Genomic DNA, 17,952 nt, shown 5'->3' on the forward strand with positions numbered 1-17,952 from the left:
ATAGTAAACGGGCTACCCATGAATGACATAAAACTACTTTATAATCATACATAGATGCTATAAGTTTTTTTGTATTTGTACAAACGTGCTATACTGATCAAAAGTTACAACTTAGTGGTGGAACAGTTAAAGCTAGTCGGAGCTTTGGGAAGGCGTACAGGGTCTTGAGTTATCAAACCGAGGCCTGATGACAAGCAGCTGACCTGAACGCCAGATTTGTTGACAACTTTGGACTGTTGTGGTTTCTTTACACCAGATTTTGCCAAATGTGTAGAGTTGTAAGGTCGCCCGAAGAAATCTCAAGTAACCTAGTGCTTCTGTGGACTGGACTGGTGGTAAAAAAGGACTTCCAGACGCCTAATTGTTGAGAAGAGAGTATGGAAAAGTCTGAGGGAGGGGGGCGCTTAGGCGGAACCGGGCGGAGACTTCCGGGTTGGAAGACATGGATTGTTCTTTTCTTCACAACAGGTAAGAAACATTCCAAGATTTCATGCCTACATTAAGATTCTATCCCATAAATATGCTTCCCTTACATCAGACAGTGAGTTTAGACTAGCCTAAACCTACTGCATCGCTTGTCACGTGCTGCTTACTGTTAAAGTAGGACAAAGGGGGAAATAAATTTTCGGCACACTGGTGACTTATGGGTTATGACTATATATATGAGGAGGTTATAGATGACTGCGGCATCAGGGCACAGATTGGTTTTCCACTTTGGGAAGCCATCTAAGAGCATCTGGCACAGAATGGCCAGGCAAATGAATATTTATGTTCATCAAACGTCAATACAGAACACTGGAAATGCAAACTCTGTCTTTGTTGCACCACTCAAGTAGGTGTGATAAATGCTTTTGTTTACAGGATGATGAGTCATTTATGGTATCATCATCTACCTAATGTTATTTTACAATAACATAGAATAAGATCATGATAGAATCTAATGATGTTACAGTAACATGGTAAGGTTTGACCCATTTAGTTACTCAAGAGCTAGTACCTTGCACACCAGTGTTTACATGTAGCCTAAGAGCTTAAAAAGTAAAAAGTAAAGCATGCAGTAATCCTGAATAGTGGTAGTTGCTACTGGTACCGTAATCGTAGTTGAAAAATAGCACCATGTTGTGTAAGTGTTAGTTTGTGTACAGTGTTACGTCTGTTCCTGTTCCGTAGACTGAACAAACATGACCTGTTTACATAAGTAGCAGTCTTGAGTCTCAAAACAGTCACTAGTACTAGTAGTAGGCCAAAGGATAGACATTAGTTACTTTTGGTGGGACTGTTTTAGCTAACATATTTTGCAGTAAGCCATACGTCTTACTTCCAAATATCACAAATTCGTTTCAAGTAATGCTTGTACAGTTAAGTAGCAACACTCCATAACAAGTTCATTTTACCACCTATGCTATGGTCTTCAATGACAAAATTTTCATCGTTTTGTAGTGCTAAATTTTCATTTTTGTGGTAGGAATAACATTTTTATGGTAACAGAATTAGTCAAAAAGTTATATAAGTGTAAGTCAACAAGCATACTACTAGTAGTACACTACAATACAGGTGCACTGATGTTCTGGTATTTAGACCTGTGGTGCCTTTATCATTATGATATCTAATGTCGTCAATAACAATCAGTTCAATTACACGTTCTCTGTTGCTCCTCAGTCTTGCAGGTGTCGCATGTCTGTGGCGAGGACCGGGGCATCCTGGCATCCTCCGGAAGGGCTGGCGGGGAAGTCTGTACAGACGAGAAACGACACGGGCCCCGCGGTCGCATCCTCAGCCCAAACTATCCCCTCAGCTATCCTACCAACACTGAGTGCAACTGGTACATCAACGCAAACCCTGATGATGTCATTACCATCAGGTACACATAGACTGATGATGTCATCAGTTACTTTGGATATTGATCATACATGTTCAGATGTTGGAGTATGATTTCTAAATTAGTCTTGATATACACAAAGGAAAATGCAGACAAAAGTATTTTTAAGGCAGCTGCTTATCATAGTGAAATTTACATTAACGCTAGTTCACCTTTATCCACAGGGTAGCCTAAATCCGTTGTTTGTTTTCGAAAAACAACTTATCATTTACTTTTTAGGGACATCAAGTTGACAGAAAAACTGCAATATTTCTAAAATGTTTCATTCGACATCTTGATATGCCTAAATACCCTATTTTTAAAACCGAAGAATATAGGTTACCCCACAGATAAAGGTGAACTAGCATTACCTATATATATATATATATATATATATATATATATATATATACATATATATATATATGGCCTCCTTCGGTCAATATTGACCATAGTAAAATCCTAATTGATGTCAGCCCTGCAGCGTCGACTGTGGCTAAACAGTCCTATACGAGAATGACAGTCTTTGCCACATAGGGCACATCTGTAAGCTGACTCAGGTCTGTTGCATAGCATTACCAAGGAGTCTGGAATAAACTTAATGTACCCTTTTTTCTAGCTTTGAAGACTTTGACCTTGAAGCAGCTGAGAATTGCGGCTATGACAGCCTGGAGATCGGCCCGGTGGTGTCCGCAGGGGAGCAGTACGTGAAGTACTGCGGCACCTACGCTCCCGTCCCGCCACCGTTCCTATCTACACGAGACCACGCCTACGTCAAGTTCTACAGTGATCCAAGCACTGTGGGGAGGGGGTTTGCACTAACATATATAACAGGTACTTTTCAATGACTCCATTCAAACTTGAGGCATGGCAATTCCTACTTTGAGATGCTCCAACTGCAGTTGTCAATTCACTAGCAATACGAGTAATGTTGGAGTATAAGCTGGTGCATAGAGCAGAGCCCATACCCATTTCAATAGCTCTTGGGCCACACAACTTTGTACAATCACTACAGCAAGGGCTAGTAAACTTAAAGTATTTTGTATGATAATGTCAAGGATGGAGCTCACAACCTACTTAATACAATCTGAACACTCTACTGACTTGGCCATTGCAGCAGTATTTGAATAAGAAAAATGTAAATGTAGATGATGTATTTTCTGAATCTTGTAAAACCTTAAAACATATGAAAGAAAAACATGACTGTTCTGCAGGTCCCCAGAATGCTGCAAGTTGCCAGCAGGATGAGTTCCACTGTGACAATGGGAAGTGTGTGCTGAGCTCATGGACCTGTAATGGCATGGACGAGTGTGGGGACAACTCTGATGAAAGGGGCTGCACAGGTAATAAGTCACTAAATCAGGACTGTGTATAGTTTTTGTCAGCAAATAAAAGTATAGTATAGTGCTTGTTCATATAAGTAAATTGTCTACAGATGTGTATGTCACTTGTTGTGGAATCATAAAAATGTGTTTCTCATCATAGCAGTTTTAGTTGCATTTTCTTACATACATGCTGTTCTCAATACATATAATTTTGCAGGGTAACCCTAAGTCAACCTTATTGAAAAAACAATGTTATGGAGGCCCCTTCAATAATGTATTGAACTCCTGATCTTTGGAAATATGCATATTTCAAGAATTGCTGATACTGCATTAAAGTAGATCTTTTTGAATACACTGTTGTTCATATAAAAAGCTACGGGCTAGTTTTGAAGTAAACAAAGACTGTAGAACTGTTTTGAATTTAAGACAGTTAACAATTTGACTCAGACTCGTGCATGCAATATTTGTCAAAAAAATGATGGATGTGAACTGTGAAGTATTAAAGACCAAACGTACATGTACAAAATGTGCCTTTATCTCTCTGCAGACATCCACCCTCCCACCCCTCCCCCCCACGTGTCCCCATGTGGTGCTGACCAGTACATGTGTGTGGCCATGAACACGGGCAGGGACGCCTGCTTCTGGGACTTCACACGCTGCGACGGGAAACAGGACTGTGAGGACGGGCAGGATGAGGCCAACTGTGGTACGTCATCCTTCAGGGCTCAAAATACTTTTTTTCTGCATACCTGCACTGTTGCAGGTATCATTGGAAATTACCTTCACCAGACAAATTTTACCTGTACCGCTCTGAATTTAGAAACGATGGATCATACTAAAATTGTTGAGGAACCGTTGCTATTTTTTTATACTTAATAGGTGGTATCAGTCAATGCAGCTAATAACAATCTGCATACACGTACCTCATAGGACATTTATACACAAAACCAAGTACATGGACCAGTGCAGGTTAGGTGCAGGTAGACACTAGAAATACCTGTACAGCTCCAATTTTACCTGCACTAACCTGCATATGCAGGTGGTATTTCGAGCCCTGTCCTTGCAATCTAGGGTCTTTTAAAAATTGAAGAAATTACAGTTATTTGTATATAATTGATTGTTGATCTATGGCAGTTTGATTGTTTGTTCATTCATTTGATTGAGCCAGTAAACTACATGTTTACACACCAGTTTTGTATTTTAAGTTCAAGCTTCGTAAGGCCAGACTGTGAGGTTTGATTAATTTACACTGGTGAAGACCCCTACTCTTTTAGAGAAGTGTGGTGGAATCTGTAACATGCTCAAGGTGTGGTTTTCCTCAAACATAGCACTTAAGGCTTTACATTTCTTGAGACAAGATGTCCCTATGCAACTTTTCATTGTCTATTTTTATCCACCAGGGGGCATTGTCCATTGTGGAGGAATCCTGAGCAATACATCAGGGGCTTTCTCCTCTCCCAACTATCCCCGTGACTACCAGAACAACCTGAGCTGTGATTGGATCATCACCATTCCAAATATGGTACATGTTAAGATCTTCACATTTTAGTGTACATTTCAAAATCTTAAGACTTTTTAGTTTTAGCAACTAGTCCCATAACTCATTTTATAGCTGTTTTATGTTTACTTTTCTCAAATTGATTTTGCTACATTCATGTAGTTAACTTATCCTTATCATCATTTTTGTTGTATTTAACTGTTGATATTAGTTTGATATTTAGTCTTCTTTGTATTCCTTTTAATCATTTATTGCAAGACCATCATTTGAAGAGCCAGCCTTGGAGAAGTAGTACTTTCTGTTGTAGGCTATTTTTTTTAAAATCTGTATAAAAGCTGAAAAATAGCACTTTTTCTAGCAGGTACATTTCCACTGGGATGTAGAACAAATTGAAGGGATGAATATAGAAGTTTTTTTTTGAGCAAGTGATGGTCTGCATATGTTCTCACTTGTAACACTAACAATAATGTCAATCACTGTCCATGTCACATGCATGTTTCCTATGTCTCTAAGTTTCCCATGTCCATGTACTTGCAATTAGCCATTAGACACAAAGTTGCAAATAAACTTTCTTTGTTATTCTTTTCTGTGTTCTTGTAGGTTGGTGTCATCATCCAGCTTCAGTTTGAAGACTTTGCTCTTGAGAACCGCCCGGCCACTGATTCTGTCACTGTGTATGATGGGGATAATGAAGATGAGGTATTTATTAGTATCTAAATCTGTTTAGAGACCTGGCAAAATTCATTGTTTAAGAAGCAAAGAAAGGTGTTTCTTGTAATGCTACATGTACTTGGATACTAGAAGCATTTGATGTTGGTGTTTTGTGCTTAAGATTGGAAAGGCACACGCCTGCTTGCCTTTATTTGGACCGTCATTATTCAGTGGAGACTTTAGCTGTGTAATCTGTTTTCCTCTCAAAGTACTGATGCAAAATTGATGCTGTCATGAAGTGACATTGATGTATGGAAGATTAATTAATTGCCTTTACTGGAGGAATAATTGAGACATGTTACTTGCTGTAAACATGAGGTGAAATACAGACAGTGTTAATAAGCCTTTCCCCATCCTACAGGATGAGCTAGGTGTGTACTATGGCAGTAACCCTTCCATTGGAGAGATTGAGTCATCAGGGCCCCATATGTTGGTCAGATTTCGCTCCGACAGCTCTGGAACTAACAGGGGCTTTCTGGCAAGTTACCGCATCAAAGGTAATACACATGAAACTCAGTAGGGGGCATTTGTGATACACTTTTGAAACATCTTTTGAATTTACATCACAGTTATTAGCACAGTAAGTTATGAAAAAAAAATTGCAAGAAGTTGAAGCCCAAGGAATCAATACTACAAATGCTTTTTGTTTTATATTGGGGTAGGAGGGAAAGGGATGTTTTCACGGTGTGTGAAGTTGGCAAAACATGTAGTTCAGAAATTCAGTACAATTACAAGACACATTTGTGGTGTTATGATTTCATGATAGGAGGTCACTGTAAAACAGGAAAATAAAATCACAGTGAACATGACATGATTTCCAGTTATTGTACATCATGTGACAGCCATACACTGATCATGTGATAATCACATGCCTTGCAGGTCCTTGTGTAGGATTGCGACATCCATGTGCGGACCACAGCACCTGTTACAGCTCCGAAGACAGGTGCGATGGCATCTGGACATGCCCGGATGGCACAGATGAGAAAGGCTGTGGTGAGTATTGTATTATTGTTCTCAGACTTCATTATCTATAGTTGACAGTATGTCAATGTATAATGGGCTATGCATGTATTTCATGATGAATGGTCATTGCTATCCTAGCTAGTTAGTTAGTTAGTTACAAAGTAAATATGGTCTACCAATTGAGCATTGCAGGAAATAAGTATAATTCTTTGACTACTGTGTTTTGCTTGACTTGACTTTTTTTACTTGACACAACTTGACTTCTGAAAAATTTACATGTACATGTAGCTCATGAATGAACAGGTGTGTAGTAGGCGTAACCATTAACTTTGAATTAACCCACCATGTTACATATGTATATGTGTGTTTGGGACATCTCTAACAGTGCACTCCTCAGGTGTGCACAGTTAGGATGTGAAGGAGTACATCAAACTTGGGAACACTTCAGTGGACGTCATTTTAGACACGTTCTCATGGTGGCAGATATATGTGGCCTGGTGGAATTATGTGAGAGTGATGTTTTCCCTATCCCCAGATGCCTGTGGGAGTGGAGAGGTCCCGTGTGGGGGTCCCTCCAAGCGCTGCTACCCTGAAGAACACCACTGTAACGGTGAACCCTTCTGTGATGGAGGCAGGGACGAAACCCACTGTGGTAAGTTGTGTCAAGAAATTTAAGATACATAACACTGTTTTATGGCCATCTTCTGTTCTGCAGATTATGTTTTTGTTTTGTTTTGCATTGACCTGTAGGCCTAAGACACCTGTTTTGTACAGTATGTACAATCTAAATGGGCCAGACTATAAGGTTTGATCCATCCACACTGAGAAGGACCACTATCTTTATGTTAAATGTGGTAGGCTCAAGGTGTGGCTCTTCTCAAATGTGGAAGCTCCAACTTTATGTCCCATTGGAGAGAACTTCCCTAGCAAGAGCTAGGTACTCATTTTTTCATCGGACTCGAGTTAGAAAATAGGTGTAAAAAGGGGTTGGAACACAGAAGTTAACAACCTAGGTCACTTTACCACCTCCAGATAGTAGATAATCAAAACTTTCAAAATGAAATCTCTATCTGTGGTGATTATCTGATAAATGCTCTTTTATTCTAATATAGATCAGCTTTGCGGGCAGAATTTTGAACAACTTGTAACTCCCTCAATCCCCTCAACATAAGAGAGATAAAGACTTTAATTTGAATTTTGAGACAATGCTGCATACTGATATCTCCTTTGGGCATGCACCCATGGCCATAATTTGCAGTCTAGACAGATTTTGTCTTCCTCATTTAATACTTTGGATGACGTCAAACTGGATCTTGTTATACGTTTACAATCCTCATGGCTCCCTATTAGTGCTTGCTACATCTGCTGGCTTCATAGTTAGACGTTCTCCCTGCTGATATGCCCCATGATATATGGTGATTGTATGCATGGATGTTGAATTTCTCTGTAGGAAGGAATTCTTTGTCATCAGTCTTGCTTATTGGAGGTGTGACAATTTACTGTAGATTCATTTAGTTTTGCAGTGGACTTATTTTGCAGAACGAGGGAAAAGGCGGTGTTTACATTGTAGATTTACATTTGAAACAATTCTATCGTACAATAGTCTTACAAGGGAGACATATTCGTGGTATGATACAAAATTTGCAATGGAAAGGTAAGTGTGAAATGAAAACCACAGTGAAAGTTTCCAGATTTACAGTACTGAGCCTTTCTGTTTGTTCCCCCAGACTCCTGCAGCCCTGCAGAAGGAACATTCCATTGTCGGAACAGGAGGTGCATCTATGAGAAGTGGGTGTGCGACTCTCAGGACGACTGTGGGGACGGATCGGACGAGGAAGGCTGCAAAGGTGGGACAGATTATTGTGTTAGACTTACATTTTGGAGTAGATTTTTAGCTGGATCTAAAGAGCAAATGGCCCAAAATGTAACTAGAATACACATTTATATTGAGGAAATGCCATCCTTATTGGGTAGTGCACATGCAGCAGTCCCCTGTAATACTTTGCCAGGCCATTTTCTGAGGAATCATCAGAAGAGTGATGAAAAACTGGAAACTCATGGGTACTCCCATGGTATCTTAGCAGTCCACCGGAACAAATTCGTAGCTTTTGGGCAGGACCGTGACTACATCCCCTAAGGGCACCAGCACAAATGTGACCAAAGCATTAGCAGGCTGCAGGTTATTAATGTTAGCTACAAAAGAGACAAAAAATGTCTCAAATGTGAGAGCTTTGCGGATGCCTTTCTACAGTGTACGTGTCAGAGAAAGTGATCACAGCTGCTGTGATTGGTTCCATCGTGTGTGGCCTGCTGCTGGTCATCGCCCTCGGCTGTACCTGCAAGCTGTACGCTCTCCGGCTGCAGGACGATCCACGCTACCAGTCCACGTGAGTAAATACCTTGAATGATGTGTTACATCTTTAATGATATTTGTACTAAAATTTATAGTTTGTCTTACTGCATAACACTTCTTTTTATTTTCTTAATATTCAGTCAAAATGCCTTTCTACCTGTTCATGTACATCTTCTAAAGAATGCTATTGCTACTTGTATTACAACAAGTACTTTCTAACTGTTATCATAATGGACCTGTGTTCTCTCCAGCCGGTTTGACACACCGATGATGCGACTGCAGCACGAGCTGAATCGCCGGGAGGCACCGCCCTCCTATCACGTCGCCGTGGCATCACATGGACCCCGGCAGTTTCAAGAGGCCCACACGGCATTCACCCAGCACGTGCAGGCGGCCATGAACATGAGGCCAGGGCGGCGGCTGCAACAGATGAGGCAGTTTCTACGCCGTAGCCGTAGCAGCGAGTCAACAAGCACCGCCCAGGCCGTCATCACAGGAGAGAGTCAGGAGCGGATAGCGCTCACAGTCACTCGATCCAGCGAGAGCATGCAGAGTACGGTGAGCGACCGGGTGGAGGTCACCCGACAGGCGGATGGGTCGCTCAGAATCCGGGCATCCATCAGCTCAGCAGGGAACTCGTCTGATTCCGAAGACACCGACAATGAAACAAACAGAATCATCGGGGAAAGCGATCCCCCCATGGGTGCAGCCGCTGCTGTCCCAGAGTTCCAAGCGCCGCCCATCAGTAAGACTGGTTTCCTGCCCCCCTCCCCACCCGTGTTTCCGCCAGTGAGAAGCATTGCTGCTCTGCCATCCACATCTCGACAGGAGGAAGACCAGCAGAGTCGTGGTAGCAGAAGCTCCAGTGACTCAGAACTGTTGGATCTAGGGGCCGATGTGGCCAACAGCAGTGCTACTGTTGTCATCCACTCCAGCAGCCAACCTTTCTCCCTAAGATCCGCAGGAGATGGAAGAAGCTTTCAAGTTCATGAAGCGCCAAATCTCAACAGCAATGGAGGAGATAGAAGTGATGACGGTGACACCAGAAGCTCTCGTTCTCAATCCATGGAGTCCGTCAGTTCGGAGGAGTCGGTAGGATTTCACGCTGACAGTGGGCAGCTGCCACTTCTACAGCAGACAGGAGAGGAGAGCTCCTGTTAGCCTGCAGACAAAACCCTTCTGCACACAATTATCTATGCCAGTTACTTATGTACTGAATGTGCTATTGAACTAGAAAATCTTCTGACAATTCCTAGCCACAAGATAGCTATAATCTTGTTGACGAAACCTGCACATAAAAATGAGTCTGAAGCAGTGCCAAGAAACCATGTCTTAGGAGAGATGGAAATCATATATGTATATATACAGATGTAAAGAATCATAAAGAGAAATATACTCAGAGAGAAACTCTAGGTAACTTGTGCACTGAAGCCATTACATGTCAAAGATGTGAAAGGGACTCAGGGGACTTCGAATGTAATAATCCATGACTCTATTCTATTTTTTTTCTGTTCAATGTTTTCCTTCAGTCAATGCTCTTGTAAGACATGTTTGCCCTAAGATTTTTATTTGTCCTGATAGCTTGTAATCTTACTGTTCAGGATTAGACAAGAACATAGAAAATCTATGGGCCCCAAACAACTTTTGACTGGCCTGAAATTGGATGGACATTTGTGTCATTTTATGTATTTCTACTTGTGGCATGGCAATTCTTTTATTTTTCAGTAAAAACAGCACTTTATAAAGTTTTTAGTGTGATGTAGACAAATTTGTACATTTCGGGCAAAACATCTCTCAGTGAGGGTTTTGGCCAGAAGTAAGCAAACTTTATTAGAGACACTCTTCCTGTTCATCTTAAAAGCTACATTTCCATTTTTAGCCCTCTGAACTGTAATTTTCTGCACTGTAGTAAATCTCCTTTTTTCATTGTCCAAGACCCTAAAGCAATTTAGATTGCCAAAAACAACTCTTTCCCAACTGCAGTGAACAACTTTAAGTTTAGGGTGTCCAAATAATTGCATGGGAGGACATCCAAATGCACTTGTCCAACCAAGGAGGTTATATCACCTGATATCAGGTGATATAACCTCCTTGGTCCAACCATGGACTGTTCTTTTTTTTCTGCAATATACAATCTTTATTAATCTTTAAGTTTTTACTGAAGCAGGCCAGCCCTTGTGTTTGATAGGGGCCATCATTTTGTAACAATTTAGGTGACAGTGCAATAATTGTCATTTTTTAAACTGCTTTGGTAAAGGTTTGCTTGTATGATTTGTTTGAAATGCATATTACAGCCAAGATGCATTATACTTATTGAGCTTCTATGTTATGAGTTTCCTGCCATATTAAGTCTCATTTATCCTGTTTTAGTCCATGTTGATGCCATATATTAAGGAAAATGAGCATTTTAACCAAGCCAAGATAAGGGAATTGTCGTTATTATCATGACTGATGTGTGAGTTGTAAATATGGATGTATCCCAATGTACAGAGAGATGTCAAATAACTGTATAAACAGATTGTAAATTTGTTGTAACGTAATATAATATCTGATGAACTGATGCAATATTGAAAAGACAAACTGCATGGAATATCAAAAGGAAAAGTATAATTTTGTAAACAACCAGCATAGCAGAAGTCAGAATGTACAACATTATGAACAGTAACAAGGTACCAAAGCCAACACATGGAATGATTCAAAGATGTTTTGAGTTTTTCCTCTTTGTAATTGTTTTCTTGCTCTACAGAAAATAAAGTTATCAAAATTGTATTCTTGACTGTTATTCGTGATTTTTCTTCTATTTTACAGGGAGCTTTTATGGGGAAACTTATCCAAGTTTATGCCTTTGGAATGGAGCGCACTTGAAGGAGGAAGACTGGCAAACGAAAAACGACAATAGGTCCCCCTAACACAGTTCTTCAACGTAACGTTACATGTAAACCTCAGTATGAATACATGCTAGCACGGTTATAAACGTTTGGAGAAAAGTATACAGGCCATACATTGCTCTGAAGGGAAGAACTGGTATTTCATCCCATTGGTTATACAGATGGCTCTGTCCCCGTGTTTTTAAGGAAATTGTGTCCTTAACAAATTGGACGATATTGGGTTACGCTACGTTACAGATTTTCAATGTAAACAACATTCCGTACCACCAAAAACACCATGTCTTATCCTCACAAAGCTTGCATTGGTAGCGATTGATTAAATGGTGACGTAAGTATGTAAACCACAGAATGAAGTCAAATGTTTATCATCCAAAGCCCACCTAATGAATTCTGTGATAGATTACATAAATCCAACAAACAAAAATAAACGGGGTAGTTCTAGGCGCCATCTTAACCACCATTGAAGATTTTTTAAAGAAAGTGTGAAAGGACTTTAATGTAACTATCATGTGAATATTAAACTTCACGGTTGTGAAAAGGACATTATGCTTGTTTAACGAATAGTTATAAGGAGAAAAGTATTACGGTTCCTTAACAACGCACCTGGTTATTTTGGAGACCTCGCCAAGCAAATGGGAGGGAGTACAAACAAAGGAAGAAAATTAATTACGAAATGGTGAGCCCAGAAGGGCGGAGATCGTAGTCGGGAAAGGTGCGCCGTAATTGTTCAAAGCTAAGGTACACAGGACGTTGCCGAGGCTGTCTGATGCTTCGATAAGTATTACAATCAATACAGTGTGTGGGCAAGGCAGGTTGCTGCGTTCCATTTCGATGACCAGGAACGGGAGTTCCGTTTGTAGTGTGGGTGTGGGTGTGGGAGATGCTCACCTGAATGATTCGGACAATGTTGACAACCAGCTATGGTTTAAGCTGACGTTATTTTCTCGTTCAAAGAAAGGTACAGAGAAAAAGAAAGAGAAGAACAGAACAGTTCTTAAGTGGCGATCTTGCATGCTTGAATGATAACGCTTAATGAATGAACCGTCCCTTGCGTTGCGTACGTTGACAAGGAATTGGTTATTAGCTCAAGTCACTTGTTGGCTTGTCTCTATATGTGCCGGCTACTGAAGTCAGGCGTTAGTTGGGAGTCGAGCGCTTGACGGGCACGTCTGCACGTAGCCATTCGGTACAACTGAGATTCCGTTGGTATTCAAAGGTTCAAGATCGAGTCGCGGGCAGCCGAAGGAATGCCGACCTTTGGACAAAGATCTTAAGATAAAAAGCGGCACTTTTCTTTGACCGAGAAAAGACTTGGAGACTGTGTTATTCACTTTCTTGATTGTGTATAACGCTGGTGCCATAACAACGTTAACAAGGCCGAGTATACTACAGACAGGAAACATTCTGACCAGCGTCAACAAAATGAGAGACCATCTGAAGGTGCTAAGCTTGCTGTTGACCGTGGTTGTTGGTAAGTTCTTTCTTTTGATTATTTCCCTATCAGTTCTTAGACTAGTACATGTATATGGTTTAATGGCTAATAGCTAGCGTACATGTAGTTGGGGTCTAATACCAATCCACACCTCACAGTGTTACTGAATGGTAGACTGGTCATACAAAAGGAAGTACTAGTACTGTTCTCTGTATACGTACTTCTAGTTTCGCGGTTTTCGTGTTCACATCTCCTCCGTGAATACGTGTTTTATCTTTCACCCTGTACATGCGTACAGTAACACATTGGCGACTTTTCAATTGAAAGGTAAGGTTTCTTGAGATTGTCAAGAATATTCATGAAGGCTTGCTATAGTATAAGTCATAAAATGCATAATGTTCAGTGAACAACTTCTTACGGTGTTACTCAATTAATACCAATAATAGATTGCACCGAGGTTTTTTTTTCGTTGAGCATGATAGATTTCATGGACCTGCAGTCAACCAACTTTCTGCTATGAGTAGAAGGTAGCTTCACGGGAGAGGCATATGACATCGTTAGAATAAGTGTGTTCTAGGGCATTAGCCTTTCGGATGACACGGAAGTTACTATCTAAAAACGGTCTATTTGGCACAGGAATTCGTTGCACGGACGTTTGTTTACTAAATAAAAGTTCTGCAATGTCATTATCGCGCCTTTGCATGTAGATGAAAATTAAGGAATTGTACGATATTTACCTGGGGAGGCCTGTTGCAGAGAAGGACCGGTGACTTTTTTCAATGACCCTCCCAAAGTTCATTTATTTCAATGTCCCCTCCATATCCTTTGAATTCTTGAATTTTTCGCCTTTTCATTATGATCCTCGTTACACTTCTTTGTTTGTTAGATGAGATAGCTCGCTTTGTCTGAGTCACTTAAAACGCAGAAGCTGAAGTTCGATGATAAGATTACGTAGATTAATGAGACTAACAGCTATTACTCAATGTCCCATTCCATGTCTAGTTTGTCTGTCTGTCTGTCTGTCTGTCTGTCAAGATACTTTTGAATCAGCAATTTGGAAAATGTCGACAATTCACAATACGTGTTTAGATGTACAGTTGTGGTGTTGAATGGCCAGGTGTTGAGCAGACACAAGATCGAGGGATCACGGGTTTTATTCCTAGCATTCCTGACTAGACGTGGAGCCCTTAGGAAAGGCACATGCACGTACGACTTTCCTCATTTTAACGTGGTATGAAATGGGTAGCTCAGTTCGGTTAGGCAGGTAAATGTGGTGGAAGCAGAGGGAAGGGTACAGTATTCCAACATACGGTGCCCCAAACACGGTGGATAACAAAAAAGCAACGCACTGTCCCTCAAAAGCTATTGGACTACCTTTAAGTTTGCCATTTTATCTTCACAGTTATGGTTACAGCAAGAGAATTTGACGGAAAGTCGTCCCTGTCGGTGCCACCGGGGGACTGCGAAGTGGTGGCCGTGTCAGAAGGCACACCTATCGGCTCGGAGATTTACGTCTTCCGCCTGCCGTCCTTCGTCAGTAACGTCACCGTGGTGTCTCCCGGGGAGGGTGCGCTGGAGGACTGGGGCGTCAGGGTGGACTCAGACAGCGGACAGGTCAGGGCAGTCCATCATTCTAACGCTAGGAAAAAAGTATTCTGACACAACATGCCAATTATGAGAAGAGTTTTTAATGTACATTTGTCAGTTAGGGATAAAGTGAAAATCAAGATGCTTATTAGAAGGAAACAAAACGAAAACCTACCTGTACAGTGAACAACTTTGGAACAATATCGAAGCTACAGTTTTCAACGGTAAGTATGAAAATGACGTGGAGTCATGGATCCTAGTAGTGGTGAAGAGTATAGCTGTACTGCTACCTTCTAGCACATCTGCCACATGTGGTGCTAACGTACACCATAACATCTTACCTACGTATTATCGTAGAATTTGAGTCATCTCTTTATGTTGCATCGTTCCGTCTAGTGTTTGCTAGTCTCTATAACATTATCCTCTTCCTACTAGAGTCTGCACCCCCTGAGCGACCAAATATTTGACAGATTTTTCAACCAATTTCATTGACAAAGAACAACTTTTAGTTCTTCTCTGTATTTTGCTGTCGTCTAAGTCATACTTTAACATCTTGCATCATATTCCAATTATGAAATCAATAGTCATACAAATCCAATTTTGGTTACTGTTCGGTTGTTGTCTAGTTGAAGGAGGGTCCAAGTGGAACGTTAAGATTGGGATAACGAGAGTCTGTGCGTGTACATCCTGTTTAAAAGTGTATAAAGAAAGGGCCGTTTAAGAACTACCTCCATGGTTGGTTGCAGGTGATTGCCATAGGCCGGCTGGACCGTGAGGTGAGAGACTGGATACAGATAGACGCATTCATCACGGATTACTCAACTGTGGATGGTGAGAACAACTCTTTAAAAGCCGCAATTTGCAAGTCACAAAATCTGCTTTGTACAAAGTTAATGTATTCTATAAGCATACAGTATATGATGACCATATTCCAATGGGAGGGACCGAAAAATTACGTGAAAAAAATGACCCCATTAACAAAATAAACAAAATGAGCAGGCTTCTGACTAGTCTGTGTAACACAAACTCTGCTGTCGGGAACTGTGACTGGCGCCGGCGGATGTTTGGCTGGCTGCTATAAGCGAGATTTAATCAGGCTAGCCTCTGATAGTGATTGGCAAAGTTACGTAAAGGAAAATGGACTAAATAGTAAAAGCCACAATGACACTGAAATTCATTATTTTTTTATTCACTCACTCACTCAATCATTCATTTATTTGACACTGATGTAAAGACAATCTTACAGAATATCGTCTGTAAAATATCACATTTTAAAGGCTGTTTAGAATTTTTCTGGAAGAGCGTAAGCTACCAAGCATAATGTATATGGGGCTGTTCTAAAGGTGTCACGTTGTGCTATACTGTATTCCAGCCGAACCCCAGTCCGTAAGCGTGTGCCTGAACATCACGGACGAGAATGACTGTGCCCCCGAGTGGACCATGCAGCCGTACCCGTACCTGGCGGCGGTGTCGCCCGACGCTCCGCCCGGGACAACCGTCTACCAGCTGACGGCACACGACGCGGACCTGCACCCCAACAACGTCTTCTCTTATTACGAGTTTGCAGGTACGTGTTACAGAAAACTGTAAGTGTTACGTCTCCAACGAGATCTCTTTAGTGTCACTGTCGAAAGATAATGGATGTTATCTGAAATGTCTGACCGTTTCTAAAATCATATCTAGTTACTTGAGTAACCAATTTTGGGTGAAAGCGCTAACAAAGAGAGTAACGTGTTGTCAGGTTTGAGCGAGTCATTTGAAATATTCTATGGAGGTTTGAGGTCTTTGAACTCTTGATTTTTTGTATTATCTATCAATAGGAAGGAGTCAGTACTTTCAGCTGGACGCCACCAACGGTACCATCACCACGCGGGGCCACCCGCTGGTGGCCGGTCAGGAGTACGACATCACGGTCATGGCGCAGGACACGGCCGGGAACCAGAGCCCCAGGGTTACCGTGTCCATCCTCGCCGGCAGGCGGCCTCCGCAGTTCTACCAGGAGCAGTACTCAGTGGACGTGTACGAGAACCAACCAGTGGGCACCATGTAAGATAGTAGATCCTATCTAAGGCTAACGTCGCAGTTCCACAAAGGGGCCCGGCCGGGCAGTTTGGGGAAGAAAAGGTACGATATAAAAGACAACAAAAACACAAAGCGGACCAAAAATAATTCAACAGCATGCAAGCCTTGTGCATATTTATTAGCATAAACTTTAATTTTTCGTTTCCACAAACAGCCCGGCCGGGCCTTAGGTATGAAGTTTGATGTAGGCCTAATGCAAAGGGTACTTGGACAGGCCCTACAAACCTTTGTTATGTGCCCGATCAAATAAAAGGCAGAAAGATAAGTATCACGGAAAGTTTATGATGCTTCACAACCAGATTACCCCAATAAAATGGGATAATGGGATGCCAAAGGACATGTGTCGCGACTAGGAAGAAAGAAGAGGAAATTGCATGGTAAAGAAACCAAAGCGCGATTGTACTGGCTATATAGATAAGACACTACGGATACAGAAATTTATAATTATATATCATGATATCACTCACCTGTTGATTCATGTCAACATGTCAACAGTGACATTCCTGTCTTTTGCTACTCTCCAAGAGGTTCGGCTCCAGCTTTTTCCTTTATGTCCACCAGCCAAACGCGGTCACATAGAAAACGAAAAGAAATAGATAGCCCGATAAAACCGTCTAAAACACGTCAAAACCAATCGAAGTAGAACCTCTGCTTGAAGTGTAGCCTTTTGCAACTATGTCTCAGGCACATGGCAAGTAGAATAAGCCACAAATCATACTATAACAAAGAGCAAGCAAATGAGTGATACTAATTCCAAGCAGATGAAGCAGTCGGGTTTATTTTGTTTTGTCCACTCTTTTCCAGTCGGGTAACAGTACAGAATAAGGTAGAACACTTCCGAACTCTTAATCCCAGTCACCAAATATGCTCAAACAAGCTTACCCCTCTGCTGCATCTGATTGGAGATTAGCGTCTGTTAAAGTTACCGTAGAGAAGCAGGGTCAGTTCAGAACGTAACCCTCTCTCTTAATCATTTTTTTTCTTACTCAGAGTCCTCACAGTCCAAGCCAAATCGTTTGCGGACTTGCCAATCACCTACAGCTTTCTGTCTATGGGTGTGGCTGATCCGGCCTTCTCCCTTAACGGCAGCACCGGAGCGATGAGTGTGGTCAGGCCTCTCAGCTATGACACCATGCCCCACACCTCCTACCTTAACGTTTTAGCGACAGAACAGGGATTTGACGGAATGGCTAGTATTATGCAGGTTAGTCGGCTGATTGTTGATTTCTTAGATCTTCTTACCTCCATGAAATGA

General features: G+C 41.4%; 2 protein-coding genes across 2 annotated transcripts; both read left to right on the forward strand.

Annotated features, from left to right (window-relative positions):
- Window positions 1–160: 160 nt before the first annotated feature.
- Window positions 161–11,474, forward strand: LOC118417635 (low-density lipoprotein receptor-related protein 3-like). Its single transcript, XM_035823249.1, has 13 exons — window positions 161–468; window positions 1,660–1,861; window positions 2,478–2,692; window positions 3,073–3,201; window positions 3,731–3,889; window positions 4,584–4,705; window positions 5,282–5,380; window positions 5,754–5,889; window positions 6,272–6,385; window positions 6,891–7,007; window positions 8,083–8,202; window positions 8,607–8,742; window positions 8,960–11,474. The coding sequence occupies exons 1-13, from the start codon at window positions 378–380 to the stop codon at window positions 9,867–9,869; spliced, it is 2,550 nt and encodes an 849-aa protein (XP_035679142.1). The 5' UTR covers window positions 161–377; the 3' UTR covers window positions 9,870–11,474.
- Window positions 11,475–12,617: 1,143 nt separating this feature from the next.
- Window positions 12,618–17,952, forward strand: LOC118418102 (cadherin-20-like). Its single transcript, XM_035823932.1, has 6 exons — window positions 12,618–13,067; window positions 14,431–14,642; window positions 15,362–15,446; window positions 15,988–16,182; window positions 16,436–16,661; window positions 17,688–17,952. Exons 1-6 carry the CDS (start codon window positions 13,019–13,021, stop codon window positions 17,950–17,952), a joined length of 1,032 nt encoding a protein of 343 aa, XP_035679825.1. The 5' UTR covers window positions 12,618–13,018.

This window comes from Branchiostoma floridae, chromosome 6 (assembly GCF_000003815.2).
Source record: "Branchiostoma floridae strain S238N-H82 chromosome 6, Bfl_VNyyK, whole genome shotgun sequence".
In the NCBI taxonomy this organism is placed as follows: Eukaryota; Metazoa; Chordata; class Leptocardii; order Amphioxiformes; family Branchiostomatidae; genus Branchiostoma; species Branchiostoma floridae.

Bases quoted from the DNA above. Each gene is read 5' to 3' on its own strand.
- LOC118417635 (XM_035823249.1), top strand. From the start codon at position 378: ATGGAAAAGTCTGAGGGAGGGGGGCGCTTAGGCGGAACCGGGCGGAGA. The intron at 3,890-4,583 runs GTACGTCATCCT...TTTATCCACCAG, and splicing joins GCAGGATGAGGCCAACTGTG to GGGGCATTGTCCATTGTGGA. The intron at 4,706-5,281 runs GTACATGTTAAG...GTGTTCTTGTAG, and splicing joins TCATCACCATTCCAAATATG to GTTGGTGTCATCATCCAGCT.
- LOC118418102 (XM_035823932.1), top strand. From the start codon at position 13,019: ATGAGAGACCATCTGAAGGTGCTAAGCTTGCTGTTGACCGTGGTTGTT. The intron at 13,068-14,430 runs GTAAGTTCTTTC...TTATCTTCACAG, and splicing joins GCTGTTGACCGTGGTTGTTG to TTATGGTTACAGCAAGAGAA. The intron at 15,447-15,987 runs GTGAGAACAACT...ACTGTATTCCAG, and splicing joins GGATTACTCAACTGTGGATG to CCGAACCCCAGTCCGTAAGC.